The following is a 19,748-nucleotide window of genomic DNA, read 5'->3' on the forward strand; positions in this document are numbered from 1 at the left end:
ACCTAACCTTTACAGGGTTAACCGTACCCAAAGCCTAAACTGTACCCAGCCGACCAGTAGGACCGACTTAAAATCTAAAAAATAGGAAAAGCCCAAAGGAGGCCCAGACCGGATCCGACGTGGCCTTCGAGGTGGGCGTCTTGAGTCACGACAAGCTCACCTACGCATTTTCATACCAACCCCTTTCCTCTACTTCCAATCTCATTGTATTTTTACACTACCATGCATCTAGACCGTCCCTTTTCTATTAAGACTCACGTAGATCAACAGTGAATATCAGCCTGAGTTGTTGGCTCAGATTAAGAGAGGGTTTAAGGTTGTTTGGCTCTTATTTATTATTATTATTTTTTTTTATAGAAAACATCTTAAAAAAATAATTTGTTGTTAGAAAACACCTTAATGATTTTTTTTCTTAATATCTATTTAGAAAAGAAATATCATAAAAAAGTCTTTTATAGTTTTTTTATAAATAAAATATTTTATAACAAATAGTTTACAAATTTGTTACAGTATTATTTATTGCGAGTAGTGTTTATTGTATACAAAAGCTTTTCAAAGTGTGTAAAATTGTTTGTGTGCAATAAGTTTAACCCATTTTTTGATTGAATAAATTATTATTGAAACAAATAAAAAAAGTACAATACTAAAATAAATATTTTCTTTTAATTTTTGAATTTTATATTTATGAAAAATATACCACCAAAAATAGATTACAATTTTTGAAGTGAATGCTTGAGGAGTATGGTACGATGTGCCTAGATGCAATGAGGAGGTGGGTATGGGAGACTATTAAACGACATAAGTTTGATATAAACTGATAGGTTATTGGATGAATTCTACCTTAGTTTCAACTTCCAAGATGCTGAGTATTCTAATGCATTAGACACAATACGAAAAAGACAACATATTTTTTTTGTCCATGCCTCTATTGTATTGGTTTAGAACACTAGAGCATAGAATATTGGACCTAAATTTTTAAAAAAGTGTTACGTTTATAACATTTTCACAACAATCTTAGGTAATTAGTTGTTATCAATTTATCGATTTTAATTTGAACTTATCATTGAAATTGCTTTATTACCCCACCAATAACAACTTGTATAACTTGTTTTTTTTTTTTCTTTAATTTCCATTTTCCTAAAAAGACAAAACATCCAAAATGTTATAACAGTTTTTTTTTCCTTAATTATAAAAGTTTTATTATTTTTAAAAAAACTCTGTTTTCTTTCCAAAAACAGAACCCTCGCAGGCCACCATAGTAACGTTTGGGAAAGCAACATATCACAACCGTCCATTCCTAGGCGACAAAAACCGACGGTGCACCATTCTTACAGGTTTACACATAAATCCAGACGATAAGACCTCGAATACACCACCAACCTGCGCTTTTTTTTTTAAAACACAGTAAGCAAACAGTACAGAAAGAAAGAGAGAGAAAGAAAAAAAAAAAAGAGCGAATCACAGACAAAATACAAAGCAAGTTAGAGACAGACAGACAAAAAAAAAAAAAAAAATCAGTTCCATTTCTCTATTTGCCTAAGAACCTCCGCTCGATTTTTCACATTTTTAAATATAAAAATTAAAAATATCAAAAAACAAATCATAACACATTTGATTTCTGTTTATATATATATATATATATATTGGCCTCAGCCGCACGCTGCATAAAAAGCCTTCTCTCTCTTCGCTTCCTTTTTAGGGTTTTCTCTCACAGAGATATTATTTTGTGAGTGTGAGACTACTCTGTGAGAGAGAAAGCTTTGCAATTTGTGTGTTGAAAAATGGCGGCTTCTACTATGCTCAGATCTGCGGCTACAGCTACAGCTGCGGCTTCTTTCATCGAGGCCTCTTCTTCACCGTCCGATCGGTTTTCCAAGGTTCTTATTCGTTATTACTTCACACTGAATCCATTTCTATAAACTTTGATGAGTTTTTGTTTTTTTCGATTCGGCTTTTGCTGTTTTTGGATTTTTTTGATTTTTTTTTTTGGTTCGGTTTTGTTGTTTTTCTAAACGGAAATGTAATTTTGTTAAGGCGTTTGGTTGCCGAGAAAGTTTTCCGAAATGAAAGAAATCATTTTTTTTTTTTTTTGGTTATTAGCAACTTTATCACTCAAGCACTACAAGGAGAGTAAAAACCAGTTCAATTTGTATATCAGAGCTTGATTTCATTACTGTTCTTTTAACTATTTTTTTTTTTATATTAAAATTTGTTTTGCTGAGGCGTTTGGTTGGTGAGAAAATGTTGCAAAATGAAGGAAATCATTATTAAAAATAAACTTTATTACTATAAAAAATATCAAAATCACTGCAATTCTGTGCAAGTTAGCTTGAATTTGATTTTTTTTTTTAATACGTTCATGTATGTCTATATCGATTGGAGCTTAATTTCTTTACTCTGTATTTACACAAAAAAACACGCGCATTAAAATATTATAATTGTTATTAGTTAATGAATTTTCTGCTAATCTTTTCAAAATTCTCAGGTTTCAAGCATCAGTTTCAGTCGCAACCTCAACTCGTCAAAGCACCAATCTGGCCTTTTTGGTACCTCTGTTCCCAGTGGCTCATCTTCCTTACAGTTGAGTAATCCAACAATATTAATTTTTATACGTTATGCATGTATGTATCTCTGTTTGTGTATATGCAGTATGTGTATGCATATATTATGAAAATTCTGTTCTCTTGAAGTGATTGAAATTGGAATTATTGAATCAAATGTCAGGAAATGTAGTGTGAGGAGCGTCCAGCCCGTTAAGGCTACTGCTACTGAAGTACCTCCTACAGTTCGAAGTATGGATGCAAATTACACAAATGATTTGTGTTTTGAATTTCTTAGTGATTTTGTGCTTGTTTGGTGCTCACTTTTATGTATATTTGTTTAGGATCAAGGACTGGTGGGAAGACAAGGATAGGAATCAACGGTATGTTTTCCTATGAGTACTGTTGTTGTGTTCTGTTTTGGTTTTTAGAAATACAGTGGTTTGCAGGTTGATAATGTATGTTAAAATATATTTAAAACTGTTTTTGTTTGTAGTTGTACGGTTATGCATTAATTGAAATGAATATTTATAGTTGACTTGAAGATTGGATGTTAATGTGAGGATTTATAGCTGTAGATTATTGTGATTTATGCGTATTGTTTTTGCTTTTATGGTTTCTACTATTGATGTTAGTTAATGGCAGGTGAAAAGTAAGGCTTCTCTGCTCTGTACTTAGTTCTTATGTTGGCGTATGTTTGTTTTGTTGTTTTTTCTTCTTGTTTGTTTCCTTCTCTGTACTCCTTGCTCTACCTTTTGTTTTTCATGAGGTAGCTCTTTGAATATACATCTTTTTACTTATCAAAAAAAGAAAAGTAAGGCTTGGGATGCTAAAGAGGAAACTACTTATAAAGGGGTTTATGGGTTAGCACATTGTTTAAGTGTTGAGATATTTCACAGTTTTACTAAAATTCTGTGGTTTTTTCATTGTTTGCTTATGGGTCTATTATTAAGTAGTTTAAAGAGTTCAGTACATGATACCAGCTGTCCCATCTATCTTGGTTATGGAATATAAACTCTGTTTGTTATGCCCAATGTGATAAATGACTTGGATAGGTTCCAATCCACTGTTGTGTTCTCTGAATATGGTAAGCACTCAAAGGATTTTCTTTGGGTGTTGCTTCTGATGTAGGTTGGAGTGCTGCCCTGCCAACAAAAGGGGTATAATTAGAGAATTTGTGATGCTTTTGTTTGAATTTTAGTGGGATCATGGTGATTAATTCTCTCATTATTTGGTTTGATGATTTCAAGATAAAATGCATTACCTTGTGCTTGCTGATTTCAACCCTCTCTAGAAGGATCTCTTAAATTTGGTTCAAGTTATTTAATGTAACTTTTAAGTATTGGACTAGGGAATTCATTTGTCATTTAGGTGGTCTGCATTATAGGTTGCGCTTTGGTTTGATATATGTAGGACCTTGTATGGATTGTTTGCATAGTCTGTTATCTAGACAATGTATAACTTTGTTTCTCATATAAAGACAAAATTTATTTAGTCTTATTGGTCAACTTGATTTTGGCTTCAAGTTTCTAGATTATCAGTTCTACTAACTTTGGCTCAGTGGTTGCTTGTGTCATTCTTTGTCTTTTGTGGCTGAAATGATGTACCGCTTAAAATGTCAATTGCTTGAGCTAGGTGACTTCTTTGCTTACCTACTAAAAATAGTAAAATTCTTATGGCCTCATATCATTCAGAAGTTATTTCATTCTGCCTACAAATGATGATATATCCATGATCCTCATCTTACACAGGTTTTGGTCGGATTGGAAGGTTGGTACTTCGAGTTGCAGTCTCCAGGGATGATATAGACGTTGTAGCAGTCAATGATCCTTTTATTGATGCTAAGTACATGGTATGTACATTCAGTCTCTTTCTTGTAAATCACAGATTTGAAGATACTGGATGATGAACATTTTGTGATTATTATGGAAGTCCAATTTAAAAATTTTGGTTTTGCTATTAGTTAGTCCTTCTGTTTTAGTTATAGTCTAAATCGCAAATTACACTCCTAAAGTTTGGGGTAGTTTTGATTTTTCCCCTTGAAGTTCTAAAAATTTGATCTGCTCCCCTAACATTAGAGTTTGTTTTGATTAGGAGCCATTCTGTCCATGCCTGTGCCTAGATGGCTGTTAAATGCTACCTAAGAATGTCACATATGATGGTCCAATGAAAACATACCGTGTCATTTACACATCAACTAAATAGCCTAGAAACAAAAATTAAAAAAATTCTTTTAAAATCCAAAAATTAATCTAATAAAATAAAACAATTTTGTAACATAATTTTATTTGCATCTTGATCTAAACCCATTTAGAAATGAAATTAAATAGAACAAGTGGAGTGGGAGAAATGGGATCTTGATCTACAGAACAGAAAATATAAATACATAAGGCCCTGTACTCTCTTGAGGTGCTACTATAAATTGAAGCGGAAGTATGAAACCCTATAAAGAGGTCCTCCGACAAGCAGCTTAACCCTTAATGCGGGACCTCGGAAAGCTGTCTTTGCACTTGTAGTTGTAGAGGATCTGATAGAAACAATGGCATCTCAGACTGCTAGTGCTATTGTCCTTATATTAGGGACCCCATATAGCTCATTGCTCGCTATGGTGCCTACACATTATATGGTGTTTTGAAACATGTGGTTTACTCTATGAGTGTACATTTGGTTGCATCCCTGTATTTTCTTTTTTCCCCTTTTCTATTACTCATGAGGTGGGAGAGTTGGACTATTAACTTCTCTTTTACATTAGGATAGTGATCTAATTAGTTGTTTGAGTTCTCTAGATATGATAGTTTGGTAGTAACTTACTGTTCATCTTTTGTAGGCATACATGTTTAAGTACGACTCTACTCATGGAGTTTTCAAGGGAACAATCCAGGTCCTGGATAACTCCACTTTGGAAATTAATGGGAAACAGATTAAAGTTGTAAGTAAAAGGTATTGGCCTTAACGTCTCATCCTTATCTTTGTGTCTGCATTTAGTATTAATTGCAGGAACATCTAAAGTTATATCTACTAAGGAGTAACTTCCATGACTACTTATTCTCTTAGGGACCCAGCAGAGATTCCTTGGGGTGATTTTGTGGCAGACTATGTTGTCGAATCCTCTGGGGTTTTCACAACAATTGAGAAGGCTTCAGCACACAAGAAGGTTGGTGTGATAATCAATTATGCTCTCTCTCTCTCTCCATATATTTCCTTTATTATGAATCACTTACTCTTCATATTTACAATTTTTAAGTTGAGCTTTTTTTGATTTGCCTCTGCAGGGTGGTGCCAAGAAAGTTGTAATATCAGCTCCATCAGCTGATGCACCTATGTTTGTGGTAGGAGTAAATGAGAAGGCATACAATCCAAACATGGATATTGTTTCCAATGCAAGCTGCACTACCAATTGTCTTGCTCCTCTAGCAAAGGTCTTGTTGTGCATCTTAAAGCTTATTAAGTTCTATTCATCTTTTTTATAATTCTTTTGCATTTTATGTTTAATAGTAACCTGGTAGGAGAAGAATTTGAAATGTCTACGTGTTCTCTTGATATTTATCTAATTTTTTGTGCTCCTGTTTTGCAGGTGGTTGATGAAGAATTCGGTATCATTGAAGGTCTAATGACAACAGTGCATGCAACTACAGGTCTCTGTCTCTATCTGTCTCTTTCTCTATCTGTCTCTTTCTCTCTGTTAAAACATGTTGCATGTTTTGTAACAAATTTATGGTTTTCTATTTTCAGCAACTCAAAAAACTGTTGATGGTCCTTCAATGAAGGATTGGAGAGGGGGCCGTGGAGCTGCACAAAACATCATTCCTAGTTCAACTGGTGCTGCAAAGGTGTGGTGATTATTCCAAGAAATATAATTTAGGACAATTGCATTAGATACAACCCTTTATATTGGTGGTGAGTGTCGTGGTAACTTAATGATTTTGGTATTGCAGGCAGTTGGGAAAGTTCTTCCACAGCTTAATGGAAAGCTTACTGGAATGGCCTTCCGTGTCCCAACACCTAATGTTTCTGTCGTAGACTTAACTTGTCGACTTGAGAAGAGTGCTTCCTATGAAGATGTCAAGGCAGCTATTAAGTATGTTTCTATTTTTTGTTTTTGTTTTGTTTGTTTTATGTGATCTTGTGTATTCTCTCTTTTGGCAGTTGTTAGGGGTCCTTCATGATGTGATGTTTTTACTTGATGATTGACTGAATTCACCTTGGAATTTTCAAATACAGGTATGCCTCAGAGGGGCCACTGAAAGGCATTCTTGGATACACAGATGAGGATGTTGTCTCCAATGATTTTGTTGGTGACTCAAGGTATCTCTCTCTTGTGCTTTGATTGTTTTGTGGTCTTTTACTTCTCTATGTTGGTGAAAACTATTGGCAAATGGCAATTTCAAGCTCTTTGAGGCCTCCTTTGTTTTATAGAAATTGTTTGAATCCATCAGAGGAAATAAAATTTTGTATTATTTTGTGCTGGATTGGCTTTCTGGTTCCTGTGATAATGTTCTTTAAGAAAGTAATAGAGAATGCATCATCTTCTATTCCTTGGTATTTCGACCTTTGTGCCTAGCAATTGCACTGCACTTCACAAGTTTCCAGGATCTGCACCTTTGTCGATCTCATCCTTGCTTGCTTTTACAGACTATAGTTGAAAAGACGTTGAGATTTGCAATCTCCATTTGGTTTCAATGGATTTTGTTTCATTTCAGGTCAAGTATATTCGATGCAAAGGCAGGGATTGGGCTCAATAACTCGTTCATGAAGCTTGTTTCATGGTACGACAATGAGTGGGGATACAGGTACAGCTTCTCTCTTCCTCAGCCACCAACGCACAAAGATATTGACAAATGCAATCCTTTACTAACAATTTTCATGCAATTGTGTATGACTGATCATATTTGTTGTTTTTTTTTTCTTTCAGTAACCGAGTATTGGACCTTATAGAGCACATGGCATTGGTAGCATCGCTCAATTAAAAAATACCAGCAGACGTTTTCTTCTGTTGGATGGCACTGCAATTTTTAGCACTTGCTATATGAAGTTTGATCAAGAGAGTAGGATATAAGTTTGATAGTTTTCGGTTTTATTGTTTGAGTGGACTTCATAATAATGTGAGTTTAGGCATTGCATGATGCGACTTCAAAATAATATGAAATATTCAAAAAAATGTGAGGAGCTCATTCCAGTAATACATAACGTTTGGACTTTGCCATCTATACTACAACCAATTTCTCCAGTTTTCCCTTATTTACTTAGAGCTTGATGTTGTGTCCAAGTAACGCCTTCTCGTTTCGGCTGAATTTCTAAGTTAGGTTGATGGGTGTATCTTAGTGCTCATTTGGTAGGCTGTTTTTGACTTTTGATGGCCTTTTAGTATTATTTGAAAAGCTGGGAGCCCATGTCTTTTAGCAAAACGGTTTTGGTGTTAATGAGATTTCAAGAATGCTCCAAAAAAAGAAAAGAAAAAATACAAAAACAAAATAAAAGCTATAATGTATCAGTATCATGTATAATCCCAAGAGTTTAGTTGAAATATTCATAAGCGTAGGCAAAGATTTACTTTTACTCAAAAAGGTAGTGCCAGCACTTGCGCTCAAATATGTTCTCATACGTATTTTCCTCTCGATAATTACAAATTTTGTACGAAAGCCAAAAGAAAAACCATTGTTATATTTGTTAATACCTTGTGGAAGAAGTCAAGAAGAGAATGGTCAAATTTGATTTTGACAGACTGAACTGAATCCATTGACTCTTCGATCTAAAATTTTAATTGAAAGAGAAAATGGTGATCGCGACTAACAGAGCAGTTTTCCACAGGTCAAAAGCTTGGGTCTCTTGATGTTGAGGAATAAATACATGGATGTGCCAATTTCATAAAAAGTCCTATCATCAACATCATCACATGTTTTGACTCAACATTAACATTATCACCTCCAATACTCTAATCATTAATTGCTTCCTCCTCTTCTGAAATAGAAAAAGCATATGTCCTTAGTCAGATATGTTACACTCATGCAAAAAATTAAGATCTATAGTAACAAAAAGAGAACTTAAGAGAGAATACCACATTAAAAAGGCACCACTACCTTCTCTAGGAAAAGTGACCCCTAGCAATATAAAAATCTAAAAGCAACATAAACATGATCAAGAATCATGACCCTAGAAAATCCAATCTATTGAGTTCAGAAAAATTAAAGAAACAAGATCCATCCTAAGAATTATTTGGACATCTTAACAATCATTCGAACATGGGGATTATTTGTATCTGCTATTTTTATTGTTGATGATTAATACTTCAAAGATTAACTCACAAACAGAAGCTTGCTATGAAATTATTTGCACTACAGTATCAAGGACACTTTAGATCAAGCTAAGGCACATTTCATTATGCCATAAACAAGCAGCATAATTTAATTAGTTGAAACTGTTCTAATTTTAATTTGAATGAGATGCGACTTAGTAAATAATCCTACCCATGATTTTAATGTCTAAAGCTTGAGGCATGACAATGGTAGTGCAAACATAGTAAAGCTGAATTTACAACATGATTCTATTAGAAGTAAAAGAACTATCTACCAATCTAACCTACTAAACTTCATGTCTACAACAGAGAGAGACTATTATTTGGGCATTGATTTTTGTTGATAAATATATGGAGAGCAGCTCTCATAAAGGTATTATAATAATGGCAATAATTCCGTAAGAGTACAAGCCTCACAGCTCAGCTAGAGCTATCATGATGAGTAATAACTCACTACGTTTTCTAGAAATATTAAGAGTAAGCTCTCTCCTTACCAGAAATCCAAGGATGTCAAGCATTGAGAGTTGAGACGCTGAAACCAACCCCTCCAATACGGTAAGTATTTGTTTCACAAAATTAAATTTTTAGGTTATCCATCCATTAGTTTGTCCCACCAAATCAGTATGCTGGCCCGGTGAGAGTGTGAGTTATAAAATACTTTCCCCTCAATGACAAGTTAACGGATTTGTCATATATATATATATATATATATATATATTCAATTGAGGCGTTTTTACTATGGTATATTTAGAAATAATTTTGTAGGTAGTTTCTCATAAAATTTCCTTTGCTAGATTAATTTTTTGATTTTACCTTTTATCTCGTGATTTATTTTGTTTATATGGAAGTCGTTCAAGTTATTTCTAATCATTTCTTTGTCTAAGAATATTAATAAAGGTATTTTTGCAATAATGCTATAGACTCGAATATAAATATATGCTAAGGTGGGAGCTTAACTGATAAAATCCTGAACTCTCTCTCTCTCTCTCTCTCTCTCTCTCTCTCATATTGTCATAGTTTACAACTCAACTTGGTGTCAAATTGTCAATCCCTTTGTTTGTTTGGATGATATTTTCACAAAACCTTTATAGCTTGTGCCTCCTTTCAGTAATTGTGTTTCAAGCTGGACTCATTTGATTTCTATACTCAAACTTGAGGGGGAGTGTTACATTACTTCTAGTTGTTTTTTATATTAGCAAATTAATAAGGATATTTTTGTAAACATACTATAAACCCTATTATAAATATATATGCTAAGGTAGGGGCATGATTGATAAACACCTAAACTCTCTCTCTCTCTCTCTCTCTCTCTCTCTCTATATATATATATATATATATTATTCCTCTTTTCTCTTAATCCTAATTTCATAATTTACAACTCAATTAATGGGTTAGCACATTGTTTAAGTGTTGAGATATTTCACAGTTTTACTAAAATTCTGTGGTTTTTTCATTGTTTGCTTATGGGTCTATTATTAAGTAGTTTAAAGAGTTCAGTACATGATACCAGCTGTCCCATCTATCTTGGTTATGGAATATAAACTCTGTTTGTTATGCCCAATGTGATAAATGACTTGGATAGGTTCCAATCCACTGTTGTGTTCTCTGAATATGGTAAGCACTCAAAGGATTTTCTTTGGGTGTTGCTTCTGATGTAGGTTGGAGTGCTGCCCTGCCAACAAAAGGGGTATTTGGTGGGTTGCAGTTTAGGGTTGGGTGGGAGCTTCTGTTCTTTGTGGCCTTAAAATAATATAATTAGAGAATTTGTGATGCTTTTGTTTGAATTTTAGTGGGATCATGGTGATTAATTCTCTCATTATTTGGTTTGATGATTTCAAGATAAAATGCATTACCTTGTGCTTGCTGAGTTCAACCCTCTCTAGAAGGATCTCTTAAATTTGGTTCAAGTTATTTAATGTAATTTTTAAGTATTGGACTAGGGAATTCATTTGTCATTTAGGTGGTCTGCATTATAGGTCACGCTTTGGTTTGATATATGTAGGACCTTCTATGGATTGTTTGCATAGTCTGTTATCTAGACAATGTATAACTTTGTTTCTCATATAAAGACAATTTATTTAGTCTTATTGGTCAACTTGATTTTGGCTTCAAGTTTCTAGATTATCAGTTCTACTAAGTTTGGCTCAGTGGTTGCTTGTGTCATTCTGTCTTTTGTGGCTGAAATGATGTACTGCTTAAAATGTCAATTGCTTGAGCTAGGTGACTTCTTTGCTTACCCACTAAAAATAGGAAAATTCTTATTGCCTCATATCATTCAGAAGTAATTTCATTCTACCTACAAATGATGATATATCCATGATCCTCATCTTACACAGGTTTTGGTCGGATTGGAAGGTTGGTACTTCGAGTTGCAGTCTCCAGGGATGATATAGACGTTGTAGCGGTCAATGATCCTTTTATTGATGCTAAGTACATGGTATGTACATTCAGTCTCTTTCTTGTAAATCACAGATTTGAAGATACTGGATGATGAACATTTGGCGATTATTATGGAAGTCCAATTTAAAAATTTTGGTTTTGCTACTAGTTAGTCCTTCTGTTTTAGTTGTAGTCTAAATCACAAATTACACTCCTAAAGTTTGGGTTAGTTTTGATTTTGCCCCTTGAAGTTCTAAAAATTTGATCTGCTCCCCTAACATTAGAGTTTGTTTTGATTAGGAGCCATTCTGTCCATGCCTGTGCCTAGATGGCTGTTAAATGCTACCTAAGAATGTCACATATGATAGTTGGTCCAATGAAAACATACCGTGTCATTTACATATGCCACGTCAACTAAATAGCCTAGAAACAAAAATTAAAAAAATTCTTTTAAAATCCAAAAATTAATCTAATTAAATAAAACAATTTTGTAACATAATTTTATTTGCATCTTGATCTAAACCCATTTAGAAATGAAATTAAATAGAACAAGTAGAGTGGGAGAAATGGGATCTTGATCTACAAAACAGAAAATATAAATACATAAGGCTCTGTACTCTCTTGAGGTGCTACTATAAATTGAAGTGGAAGTATGAAACCCTATAAAGAGGTCCCCTGACAAGCAGCTTAACCCTTAATGCGGGACCTCGGAAAGCTGTCTTTGCACTTGTAGTTGTAGAGGATCTGATAGAAACAATGGCATCTCAGACTGCTAGTGCTATTGTCCTTATATTAGGGACCCCATATAGCTCATTGCTCGCTATGGTGCCTACACATTATATGGTGTTTTGAAACATGTGGTTTACTCTATGAGTGTACATTTGGTTGCATCCCTGTATTTTCTTGTTTCCCCTTTTCTATTACTCACGAGGTGGGAGAGTTGGACTATTAACTTCTCTTTTACATTAGGATGGTGATCTAATTAGTTGTTTGAGTTCTCTAGATGTGATAGTTTGGTAGTAACTTACTGTTCATCTTTTGTAGGCATACATGTTTAAGTACGACTCTACTCATGGAGTTTTCAAGGGAACAGTCCAGGTCCTGGATAACTCCACTTTGGAAATTAATGGGAAACAGATTAAAGTTGTAAGTAAAAGGTATTGGCCTTAACGTCTCATCCTTATCTTTGTGTCTGCATTTAGTATTAATTGCAGGAACATCTAAAGTTATATCTACTAAGGAGTAACTTCCATGACTACTTATTCTCTCAGGGACCCAGCAGAGATTCCTTGGGGTGATTTTGTGGCAGACTATGTTGTCGAATCCTCTGGCGTTTTCACAACAATTGAGAAGGCTTCAGCACACAAGAAGGTTGGTGTGATAATCAATTATGCTCTCTCTCTCTCTCTCTCTCTCTCCATATATTTCCTTTATTATGAATCACTTACTCTTCATATTTACAATAATTAAGTTGAGCTTTTTTTGATTTACCTCTGCAGGGTGGTGCCAAGAAAGTTGTAATATCAGCTCCATCAGCTGATGCACCTATGTTTGTGGTAGGAGTAAATGAGAAGGCATACAATCCAAACATGGATATTGTTTCCAATGCAAGCTGCACTACCAATTGTCTTGCTCCTCTAGCAAAGGTCTTGTTGTGCATCTTGAAGCTTATTAAGTTCTATTCATCTTTTTTATAATTCTTTTGCTTTTTATGTTTAATAGTAACCTGGTAGGAGATGAATTTGAAATGTCTACCTGTTCTCTTGATATTTATCTAATTTTTTGTGCTCCTGTTTTCTCAGGTGGTTGATGAAGAATTCGGTATCATTGAAGGTCTAATGACAACAGTGCATGCAACTACAGGTCTCTGTCTCTATCTGTCTCTTTCTCTCTGTTAAAACATGTTGCATGTTTTGTAACAAATTTATGGTTTTCTATTTTCAGCAACTCAAAAAACTGTTGATGGTCCTTCAATGAAGGATTGGAGAGGGGGCCGTGGAGCTGCACAAAACATCATTCCTAGTTCAACTGGTGCTGCAAAGGTGTGGTGATTATTCCAAGAAATATAATTTAGGACAATTGCATTAGATACAACCCTTTATATTGGTGGTGAGTGTCGTGGTAACTTAATGATTTTGGTATTGCAGGCAGTTGGGAAAGTTCTTCCACAGCTTAATGGAAAGCTTACTGGAATGGCCTTCCGTGTCCCAACACCTAATGTTTCTGTCGTAGACTTAACTTGTCGACTTGAGAAGAGTGCTTCCTATGAAGATGTCAAGGCAGCTATTAAGTATGTTTCTATTTTTTGTTTTTGTTTTGTTTGTTTTATGTGATCTTGTGTATTCTCTCTTTTGGCAGTTGTTAGGGGTCCTTCATGATGTGATGTTTTTACTTGATGATTGACTGAATTCACCTTGGAATTTTCAAATACAGGTATGCCTCAGAGGGGCCACTGAAAGGCATTCTTGGATACACAGATGAGGATGTTGTCTCCAATGATTTTGTTGGTGACTCAAGGTATCTCTCTCTTGTGCTTTGATTGTTTTGTGGTCTTTTACTTCTCTATGTTGGTGAAAACTATTGGCAAATGGCAATTTCAAGCTCTTTGAGGCCTCCTTTGTTTTATAGAAATTGTTTGAATCCATCAGAGGAAATAAAATTTTGTATTATTTTGTGCTGGATTGGCTTTCTGGTTCCTGTGATAATGTTCTTTAAGAAAGTAATAGAGAATGCATCATCTTCTATTCCTTGGTATTTCGACCTTTGTGCCTAGCAATTGCACTGCACTTCACAAGTTTCCAGGATCTGCACCTTTGTCGATCTCATCCTTGCTTGCTTTTACAGACTATAGTTGAAAAGACGTTGAGATTTGCAATCTCCATTTGGTTTCAATGGATTTTGTTTCATTTCAGGTCAAGTATATTCGATGCAAAGGCAGGGATTGGGCTCAATAACTCGTTCATGAAGCTTGTTTCATGGTACGACAATGAGTGGGGATACAGGTACAGCTTCTCTCTTCCTCAGCCACCAACGCACAAAGATATTGACAAATGCAATCCTTTACTAACAATTTTCATGCAATTGTGTATGACTGATCATATTTGTTGTTTTTTTTTTCTTACAGTAACCGAGTATTGGACCTTATAGAGCACATGGCATTGGTAGCATCGCTCAATTAAAAAATACCAGCAGACGTTTTCTTCTGTTGGATGGCACTGCAATTTTTAGCACTTGCTATATGAAGTTTGATCAAGAGAGTAGGATATAAGTTTGATAGTTTTCGGTTTTATTGTTTGAGTGGACTTCATAATAATGTGAGTTTAGGCATTGCATGATGCGACTTCAAAATAATATGAAATATTCAAAAAAATGTGAGGAGCTCATTCCAGTAATACATAACGTTTGGACTTTGCCATCTATACTACAACCAATTTCTCCAGTTTTCCCTTATTTACTTAGAGCTTGATGTTGTGTCCAAGTAACGCCTTCTCGTCTCGGCTGAATTTCTAAGTTAGGTTGATGGGTGTATCTTAGTGCTCATTTGGTAGGCTGTTTTTGACTTTTGATGGCCTTTTAGTATTATTTGAAAAGCTGGGAGCCCATGTCTTTTAGCAAAACGGTTTTGGTGTTAATGAGATTTCAAGAATGCTCCAAAAAAAGAAAAGAAAAAATACAAAAACAAAATAAAAGCTATAATGTATCAGTATCATGTATAATCCCAAGAGTTTAGTTGAAATATTCATAAGCGTAGGCAAAGATTTACTTTTACTCAAAAAGGTAGTGCCAGCACTTGCGCTCAAATATGTTCTCATACGTATTTTCCTCTCGATAATTACAAATTTTGTACGAAAGCCAAAAGAAAACCATTGTTTATTTTTGTTAATACCTAGTGGAAGAAGTCAAGAGAGAATGGTCAAATTTGATTTTGACAGACTGAACTGAATCCATTGACTCTTCGATCTAAAATTTTATTGAAAGAGAAAAATGGTGATCGCGACTAACAGAGCAGTTTTCCACAGGTCAAAGCTTGGGTCTCTTGATGTTGAGGAATAAATACATGGATGTGCCAATTTCATAAAAAGTCCTATCATCAACATCATCACATGTTTTGACTCAACATTAACATTATCACCTCCAATCCTCTATTCATTAATTGCTTCCTCCTCTTCTGAAATACAAAAAGCATATGTCCTCAGTCAGATATGTTACACTCATGCAAAAATTAAGATCTATAGTAACAAAAAGAGATTAAGAGAGAATACCACATTAAAAGGCACCACTACCTTCTCTAGGAAAAGTGACCCCTAGCAATATAAAATCTAAGAGCAACATAAACATGATCATGAATCATGACCCTAGAAAATCCAATCTATTGAGTTCACAAAAATTAAAGAAACAAGATCCATCCTAAGAATTATTTGGACATCTTAACAATCATTCGAACATGGGGATTATTTGTATCTGCTATTTTTATTGTTGATGATCAATACTTCAAAGATTAACTCACAAACAGAAGCTTGCTATGAAATTATTTGCACTACAGTATCAAGGGCACTTTAGATCAAGCTAAGGCACATTTCATTATGCCATAAACAAGCAGCATAATTTAATTAGTTGAAACTGTTCTAATTTTAATTTGAATGAGATGCGACTTAGTAAATAATCCTACCCATGATTTTAATGTCTAAAGCTTGAGGCATGACAATGGTAATGCGAACATAGTAAAGCTGAATTTACAACATGATTCTATTAGAAGTAAAAGAACTATCTACCAATCTAACCTACTAAACTTCACGTCTACAACAGAGAGAGACTATTGTTTGGGCATTGATTTTTGTTGATAAATATAGGGTAAAATATCATTTTCGTCCCTAAACTATCACAAAAGTTCGTTTTTCGTCCCTAAACTTTCAAAAGTTCTATTTTCGTCCCTAAACTTTTCTAAACGTATTGATTTTCGTCCCTCCGTCTGACGGAGTGCTGACGTGGCTTTGACAGAGTGCTGATGTGGGAGGGACGAAAATCAATACATTTGGAAAAGTTTAGGGACGAAAATAGAACTTTTGAAAGTTTAGGGACGAAAAACGAACTTTTGTGATAGTTTAGGGACGAAAAACAAACTTTTGAAAGTTTAGGGATGAAAAACGAACTTTTGTGATAGTTTAGGGACGAAAATGATATTTTACCCATAAATATATGGAGAGCAGCTCTCATAAAGGTATTATAATAATGGCAATAATTCCGTAAGAGTACAAGCCTCACAGCTCAGCTAGAGATATCATGATGAGTAATAACTCACTACGTTTTCTAGAAATATTAAGAGTAAGCTCTCTCATTACCAGAAATCCAAGGATGTCAAGCATTGAGAGTTGAGACGCTGAAACCAACCCCTCCAATACGGTAAGTATTTGTTTCACAAAATTAAATTTTTAGGTTATCCATCCATTAGTTGTCCCACCAAATCAGTATGCTGGCCCGGTGAGAGTGTGAGTTATAAAATACTATCCCCTCAATGACAAGTTAACGGATTTGTCATATATATATATATATATATATACTAGTATGTAACCCATGCTACCGCATGAGAATAGATATATTATTAATCATAAGTTTATTCATATTTAAAAGGTTCAGTTAAGTCTAAATTCATATAATTAACCATAAAATTTTACTAACAAAACTTAGCAGTATATATATCTATATATATGTATGTGTGTGTGTATAAAAGAAAGTGAGTTGAACCACAATAGATTGATATAGTATACAAGTTACAGTCGTAGTCATGCGTATATTGAAAGGGTAATTAAAGGGTAATTAAGCCCATACAATTAATTGGTTCTTAAGTAAATAAAACTTTAGAGACATTTGGCACAGCAATCAAACTTAAGTAAAAAAATATTCAAAAGTAGCACAACTATAAGCCAAAATAGAGTAATATGAAACTAAATTGGCAGCTATGAAGCTACTAAGAGAGAAGTGTTTGCCATAAAGGGGACTAATTAATAGGTTTAAGAATTCACAAGGTTGACATTGGATATTCTTCCCTTGTGCTAAATATTGTTTTTAGTAAGGTCACACCAAATAGGTTAAAAGCTATCTTCGTGCAAGATTGATATCTGCAAGAGAAGTCAATCATCAAGCAAGGACCAAAGGATTTCAAAAAATGTTAATATTGACTCAATGTTTGCGCATACACACAAACCCATCACTATATCAATTAAGGGAATCAAAACTAAATGGAAATATTTCACAGAAAGATGAACCTTAGTGACGATGTTTATCTAAAAGATTCATTCTTGCTTTTGAATCTTCAATCTCTATTGGTGATTGAAATTTTTGTAGCTTAAAAAATTATTAAAAAAAAAAAAAAAAAAAAACTCTCAGAGTTGTACTCATTTTGTAGTTTTATTCATTCTTGCTTTTGAATCTTCAATCTCTATTGGTGATTGAAATTTTTGTAGCTTAAAAAATTATTAAAAAAAAAAAAAAAAAAAAACTCTCAGAGTTGTACTCATTTTGTAGTTTTACGATAGGTCATTTTGTAACATGATGGGTATTTGTGTGAAGAAAAAACCTCTGAAGTTGCATGGTTGATAAAAGAAATTCTCTCAAATCTCTTTTTATAGAGAGATGGATTTATACGTGTTTTTATACATCCTTCATAGTTGTATTATCATGAAGCAAATCCAATGGATTTAGATTGGTACTACTGATTCCCAAAGCATGAGTGTTTAATGTGTTATTAATTTCATCTCATGATCATTACCAAGTCCAATGAATTTTAATTGGAATTCAATTTTTCCAAGTGGTGCATCTCTTGCAATATTCTTTCTTTTTTTTTAAAAATTAATTTTTTGAAATTTATTTTCAATTCCCATGGCCACTTTCCATATTTGGCTTCCTGTTATAGTTCCCTAGGCACTTTGAAGTTTGAACCAAGAGAACAATGAACTTATGTAAAAATAAATAAAAACAATGAATTAGAGTAATGGTTCTCTCAAAAACAACCCCAAATCATATTATATACTTCTGATTATTTTCTTTATACACGTGTATAGTAAAATTGGACTCCAATTTCAGATTCTAATTGAACAATTGGAATGACACATGACACAAAATTGGAACTCTAATTTGGAATTCTATTTGAGTTTCTCTCTGCTTCACCTATTATTATATATATAGATATATATATTCAATTGAGGCGTTTTTACTATAGTATATTTAGAAATAATTTTGTAGGTAGTTTCTCATAAAATTTCCTTTGCTAGATTAATTTTTTGATTTTACCTTTTATCTCGTGATTTATTTTGTTTATATGGAAGTCGTTCAAGTTATTTCTAATCATTTCTTTATCTAAGAATATTAATAAAGGTATTTTTGCAATAATGCTATAGACTCGAATATAAATATATGCTAAGGTGGGAGCTTAACTGATAAAATCCTGAACTCTCTCTCTCTCTCTCTCTCTCTCTCTCTCATAAATCTGAAATAGAGAAAAAAAAAAAATCCAATTATAATTCAAATTAGAGTCTAAAATGATTAGAATCATTTTGGTCATTTTGGTCCACTTTGGTTCATGTTGGTCCATCTTAGTTCACTTAGGTCCATTTAGTCCAGTTTGGTTCAATTCAGTCCACTTAGGTTCCGTTGGTCAATTTGGCTATATGTTGCTCTTCAATCCATGATACTCCTTAAATATACAAAAATATGATAAAAATAACATAAGAAATAAATTAAAACAATGTAAAATAATTGAACTGCTCAGTCAGTGTAATGCATATTCCTTTTGCACTTTTTCTTATATTTATCTACATAAAACTTTTTACAAGTTCTAGAAGTTCTTAAATTGATTAGAATGGAGAAGGTTAATATATGAAGATTAAGAAATATTGTCAAGATAGTAGCAACAATGTTTTGTAACGTAAAGCAATTTCGATAGCATTGCTTAGAGGACCAAAATTATTAAACAAGGATAAATGATTGTTGAGTTGTCCATTTTTCTATGTAAGTAATTATTTCTGGTCATTTTGGGTGATGATGCTAATATTACAAATCAAATTCTCTTACATTATTTCACTTTTTATCACTAAAATTCTATTTACTTTCACATAGTTCACACTTTTTAGCAAGTGTTTTTGATATATATATATATATATATATAGACACACACTCACACTTGGATGTTTTCTTTGGCAATTCTACAATCAACAATGCATTACTCTTCGGTATAATTTATAATTTATTGCATTTATTGTTGACACATGATAATTTATAATTCATGATCTTTCTCTCTTCCTTCTTACTACGATGTATTTAACAACTATTATCATATTGTACACCACAATATGAATTGGACCTACAGTTAAACTTTTTTGGTTTAGGCTTAGTACATTTCAAACTAGTCCGCTCTTCTTCCAATTTTTTTTTTAGTTGTTTTCTTCTCCTGCTATTTTCTAGGCCAATTTGTTAAATTTTAGAAATTGTGTTTGACTTCATCTTGCTAGGTTCTTTTTTCATGATCATTAGTTTGTATGCTA

At 33.6% G+C, this 19,748-nt stretch overlaps 2 protein-coding genes across 2 annotated transcripts; both read left to right on the plus strand.

Moving 5' to 3' along the window:
• The first annotated feature begins 1,572 nt into the window (after positions 1 to 1,572).
• Positions 1,573 to 7,767, plus strand: LOC112032025 (glyceraldehyde-3-phosphate dehydrogenase GAPCP1, chloroplastic). Its single transcript, XM_024064728.2, has 14 exons — positions 1,573 to 1,877; positions 2,486 to 2,580; positions 2,725 to 2,792; positions 2,885 to 2,923; positions 4,292 to 4,392; positions 5,368 to 5,480; positions 5,595 to 5,694; positions 5,813 to 5,959; positions 6,115 to 6,175; positions 6,273 to 6,370; positions 6,476 to 6,618; positions 6,762 to 6,845; positions 7,241 to 7,330; positions 7,453 to 7,767. The coding sequence occupies exons 1-14, from the start codon at positions 1,782 to 1,784 to the stop codon at positions 7,505 to 7,507; spliced, it is 1,290 nt and encodes a 429-aa protein (XP_023920496.2). The 5' UTR covers positions 1,573 to 1,781; the 3' UTR covers positions 7,508 to 7,767.
• Positions 7,768 to 11,150: 3,383 nt separating this feature from the next.
• Positions 11,151 to 14,650, plus strand: LOC112032064 (glyceraldehyde-3-phosphate dehydrogenase GAPCP2, chloroplastic). Its single transcript, XM_024064770.2, has 10 exons — positions 11,151 to 11,269; positions 12,256 to 12,368; positions 12,483 to 12,582; positions 12,711 to 12,857; positions 13,014 to 13,074; positions 13,156 to 13,253; positions 13,359 to 13,501; positions 13,645 to 13,728; positions 14,124 to 14,213; positions 14,336 to 14,650. The coding sequence occupies exons 1-10, from the start codon at positions 11,267 to 11,269 to the stop codon at positions 14,388 to 14,390; spliced, it is 894 nt and encodes a 297-aa protein (XP_023920538.2). The 5' UTR covers positions 11,151 to 11,266; the 3' UTR covers positions 14,391 to 14,650.
• The last annotated feature ends 5,098 nt before the right edge of the window (positions 14,651 to 19,748 follow it).

Source organism: Quercus suber, unplaced genomic scaffold (assembly GCF_002906115.3).
Source record: "Quercus suber isolate HL8 unplaced genomic scaffold, Cork oak 2.0 scaffold_32, whole genome shotgun sequence".
NCBI classification, from domain to species: Eukaryota; Viridiplantae; Streptophyta; class Magnoliopsida; order Fagales; family Fagaceae; genus Quercus; species Quercus suber.